We start from the raw sequence: 4,020 nt of genomic DNA, 5'->3' as shown, positions 1-4,020 counted from the left end.
TTCCATCTGCTCCAGTCGACTGTGTAATATATTCAAAAAGAGCCCAGATTGGCATTAAACTGTTGTAACTGTAGATGTGGCCCTCGAGTCTCCTCAGCTCCCACCGAGGCCTGATAAGTCTCCAACAATGAGTCTGAACCACTCACTGATGAGTGACTTTCACTCAGAGAAATTGTTTAAGATGATGAAATGTGAAGAATCTAATTCAGCAGCTCCTCATCACTCAGGAGTCGTGCCGCAGCAGATGGCCGACTGTAATCACCCTCATGAGATGTGATCCATCTGGAGAAACGTGCCCCAGACTCCCAGTGAAACACGACTTTACATAAAGAAAGAAATCTGGTGGGTTTTTATCCAAAAATAAAGAAAGGATTTGAAGTTTTCGTGGATGAAATCTCCTCAGTGTAATAAGAGATGTGACAGCTCATGAAATGCAATGCTTTCACCTTGTGGTCATTTGGATGTAGTGCAACAAAAACCTCAACGCTCCAGATACTTTTAGACTGTTAAGAATAGAAACTATGGATTTGCTGTTTGTTTCGATCAAGGTTTTATTCTTTAATTGTACAAACTTGTGTTCATGCTGTAAACACTCAACAACAACACATGAATGTTACAGTAACAGAAAAGTTGAGGACGAACTGTGATGCAGCATGAACTTTTCTGCTGTAAGAGAGAAAACAAGAACATGGGCCGATTTGAAGGAGTGTTTTACTAAAGCAACTGCTGAAACACAAAATGTAGATTTCCCAAAATAAACATGATGCAAATAACGGTTATTTGCTTTAGAGCCCAACTGATTTATTGGTTGAGCAATTAAATTGCTGATATGTAAACTTTTAGTCAACAGTGTAAGACAATATGTGATTCTGTATCTCCAAAAATATGTACCGGTAGATATATCCGCCCCCAAAACCCAATATTACCAGGGATCCTATATTTTATCAGTAACACTTCCTTGTCCGAGTTGTACAACTCGGACCAAAACACCCAAAAACCTACAAAAACAAGCTCACACTTTAACCCAGTAACACCTGACAGTCGCTTTCTTTTCTTTGGTATTACGCCATTAATAATATCTATGGTCAAGATTCCAGATTCAAATATATAATCAGAAGAACTAGAAAATCAAAAAACATGGATAAAAGAAGCTGTGCCTGTACATGATCCACACAGACAATGTACAGTACATTGATAGAAAGCTCTAAAGAGAATATTAGAGCCTCAGTGTTGGATCATTCCCGTTCTATAAGGTCTTAGACTTGTCCTGGTTGTTCATGTATTTCTGGTAAACCACTCCCAGCGTGGTGAAGAAGTTTCCCATGAAGAGCACCATGTAAGCGCAGCCGCACATCACCACCTACACCGCAGGAGAAGAAACAAACACATGTACAAACAGCTCAGTCAGAGGATTTTAACAGCACACAGGACTCTAAATACACAAAGTACTGTGTGGTAATACTTTGTATTCATATCCACACACCAGAAGTGGTTCCATTGTTTTCTGCTGCCATGTATTCTCCTCATAGCTACATGTATTTAAGATAAGCTGTCAACAATATTTACAAAACAACATTTATTATGTCATGACTACTTCAAACAAGTTTATGTACTTTTACTTTACACTATGTCCGGATAAAAATAAAGCTAAAAACTAGAAAGTTAAAACTACAAAACACAGAAAAGTATCTGAAAAGTATCTTTCGGCCATTTTAAGATGGTTGCTAACATTATCTCGTCAAATTCGAGGGAGCTTTACATTAATGATATTTCTACTGTAGAGCTGGATTAGTTGAACATATTACGACACGTTAAATGAGTAAATGTTGAATATAAAGTTTAAAATGCAGAAGAACAAACCTGCCACTCTTTGCACTCCGGGAGCTGGAACATCTTGAACAGTGTTATACTGTTGTAAAGCTGCCAGAACTGGAGGAGGAGGAACAAGCATGTTACTTTTTTTAAAAATCTGAATTTCATTACTTTTCAATCTTCAGTGGAGACGATGACAAACTACTCACATGACCAAAGAACAGGAAGGGGAGGAGGAAGGTCAAACCTCTCCACATCCACGACTGGAACCCCTCTGAACACCAGGAGAGGAGAGAGAGAGTCACTGAGCTGAGAGAAACCCAACCTGTCTCTACCATCACACAATATGTCTCCTGATTTACTACAGTGCACAGAAGAGGAACAGCTGAGACAAGACAAGAGGACAGGAAGTGAACCTGGCTCTTTGATCTGGGAACTGCAGATCTTCTGTCACTTCTTTCAAATTAAACTGATTAAATTAAATACCATCTCTTTTTTTAAATAAAGACAACTTTGTCTCACATTCTCCTTTTTCTGCTGTGGCTTAACTCTAACGTGAGTGCCCACTGGTGGACAAACTAGGTAATAGCAATTACCAATTTTACTCCCCTCTTTCTGTTTTTAATTTCACTTTTTCTTTCAGTTAATTTCTTTGTATCTTTGTCAAGAAAAGTGCTGAATAAATAAAGTTTATTATTGTGATTATATTAGTGTCTTTAACATTTCTCTGAGGCGACCTTGTTGAAATAATGTACATCTCTGACTGTACGTCTGCAGACATCATGAGCCTGACCACTTCAACACTCGCGACCTTTTGTTCTCCACAGCATCACGTTAACTGTCATGTGCAGATCGTTTGTTCCCCTTCTCGCTACTTCAGAGACACTCAACTACAAAATGTATGCAAACAAACTGACATCAGCTCGGAGTGCACTCACCGACTGTGAGGTCCATGTTGTGTCTTTCCCCCAGAGCTCTGAGTCGGTACAAGCAGCCGCTCTGGTAATAGCACTGAAGAAACTGGACAAAACCTAATGTACAAACAGGACAGAGGAAACAAAAAAAACACACAAGTGCTTTCAGGACGTCAGACAACGACTGTTTACGATCAAGTTTCCCACAATACGCATTAATTATTAACAGATTTTATCTTGGTTGTGCATTCACAACGTGCATTCAGTGTTAAAATAAGTACATTGTGAAACTGAAGAGAATACAATTATTATTATTTAGTTTTCTAATGTGTTCGGCACAGAAGAAAAATATTTTGTCGTTATATATAGTGATAAAAAGTCACAAGTGAAACTTTGCTTTATTGTAAGAGATTACAAAACACTGACTAGGCTGATTAGTCCATAGAGCATATTTCATCATGCAAGTATGTGGTGTGAAATTGGGCCACGACTTAAAACTCTTACTTTGGTAAAGAGAGTATGCTAGGAACTGGTTTCTGAACATCTGGTAGAGGGCACCTTTAGGCCTGTGAACAAACACAACATCTGGTTAGAGCGCAAACAAGAGTGAAAGAAGTTTGATGCATTTGTTTTATTTTCCCAGGCCATCAGCTGAGTTATATATATATATAAATAAAAAAGGTACAAAAACACATTTTCTTATATATTGTTATAATATTGTGCAAAGGTATGAAAGTGTAAAACACGACTCACCACGTCAGCATGACTCCAGACAGGAAGGCCGACACATAGTGATGGGAAACCCACCAACCTTTAATCCTGAAACAACATGGACGACTGACAATGAAGGAGAGAGGACTGTGTGTCGCACGGACAGACACGATACTCACACATCAACCGAGGTTGTACTATTACAGTCGGTGTAGATACAAACTAGAAAAATACACAAAGAGGAATCTAGTCTACATGATGACGTCCAGAGGAAACCTTCATATGAGCAGTTTATCAGTTATTGTTGAAATAAAAGTAAATAAAGTGGTGGTTTGATTTGTTGCAGACCTGGAGCCGTTGTTGATGAGGATGCTCTCCCGGATAGTGAGCGTGCAGTAGTACCACACCAGCAGGAAGTTGAACATGGCATCGAGGGCTCTGAAATGAAAACATAAAACACACACGTAATAAAGTCAATCGTTATTTACACATTCACACATTTAGTGGAACAAACTGGAGCAAATCCAGCCACAATCTTTTTCCGTTTTGCGACATCTCACCTGTAGCTGAACAAAAAGCGACA

The 4,020-nt window shown here is 38.9% G+C and overlaps 1 protein-coding gene across 2 annotated transcripts in view; it reads right to left on the bottom strand.

Moving 5' to 3' along the window:
- Nucleotides 1–533: 533 nt before the first annotated feature.
- Nucleotides 534–4,020, bottom strand: part of LOC118122551 (ion channel TACAN) — a 5,938-nt gene continuing 2,451 nt past the window's right edge. The window contains exons 5-12 of one of the 2 annotated variants that reach the window (XM_035179323.2): nucleotides 3,998–4,020; nucleotides 3,786–3,875; nucleotides 3,480–3,545; nucleotides 3,231–3,292; nucleotides 2,751–2,888; nucleotides 2,022–2,086; nucleotides 1,861–1,929; nucleotides 534–1,360 (exon numbers count right to left, since the gene is read on the bottom strand). The exon at nucleotides 3,998–4,020 is cut by the window's right edge and continues 73 nt beyond it. In XM_035179323.2, the coding sequence (XP_035035214.2) occupies nucleotides 1,247–1,360; nucleotides 1,861–1,929; nucleotides 2,022–2,086; nucleotides 2,751–2,888; nucleotides 3,231–3,292; nucleotides 3,480–3,545; nucleotides 3,786–3,875; nucleotides 3,998–4,020 (627 nt within the window). In that variant the 3' untranslated portion in view covers nucleotides 534–1,246. The remainder of the gene's footprint in view (nucleotides 1,361–1,860; nucleotides 1,930–2,021; nucleotides 2,087–2,750; nucleotides 2,889–3,230; nucleotides 3,293–3,479; nucleotides 3,546–3,785; nucleotides 3,876–3,997) is intronic. The other variant, XM_035179324.2, reaches the window with a different exon arrangement.

The sequence above is a fragment of the Hippoglossus stenolepis genome, chromosome 15, assembly GCF_022539355.2.
Source record: "Hippoglossus stenolepis isolate QCI-W04-F060 chromosome 15, HSTE1.2, whole genome shotgun sequence".
Lineage (NCBI taxonomy): Eukaryota > Metazoa > Chordata > Actinopteri > Pleuronectiformes > Pleuronectidae > Hippoglossus > Hippoglossus stenolepis.
Note: the sequence above shows the minus strand (reverse complement) of the source record. Positions and strands in the feature narration are given on the sequence as shown.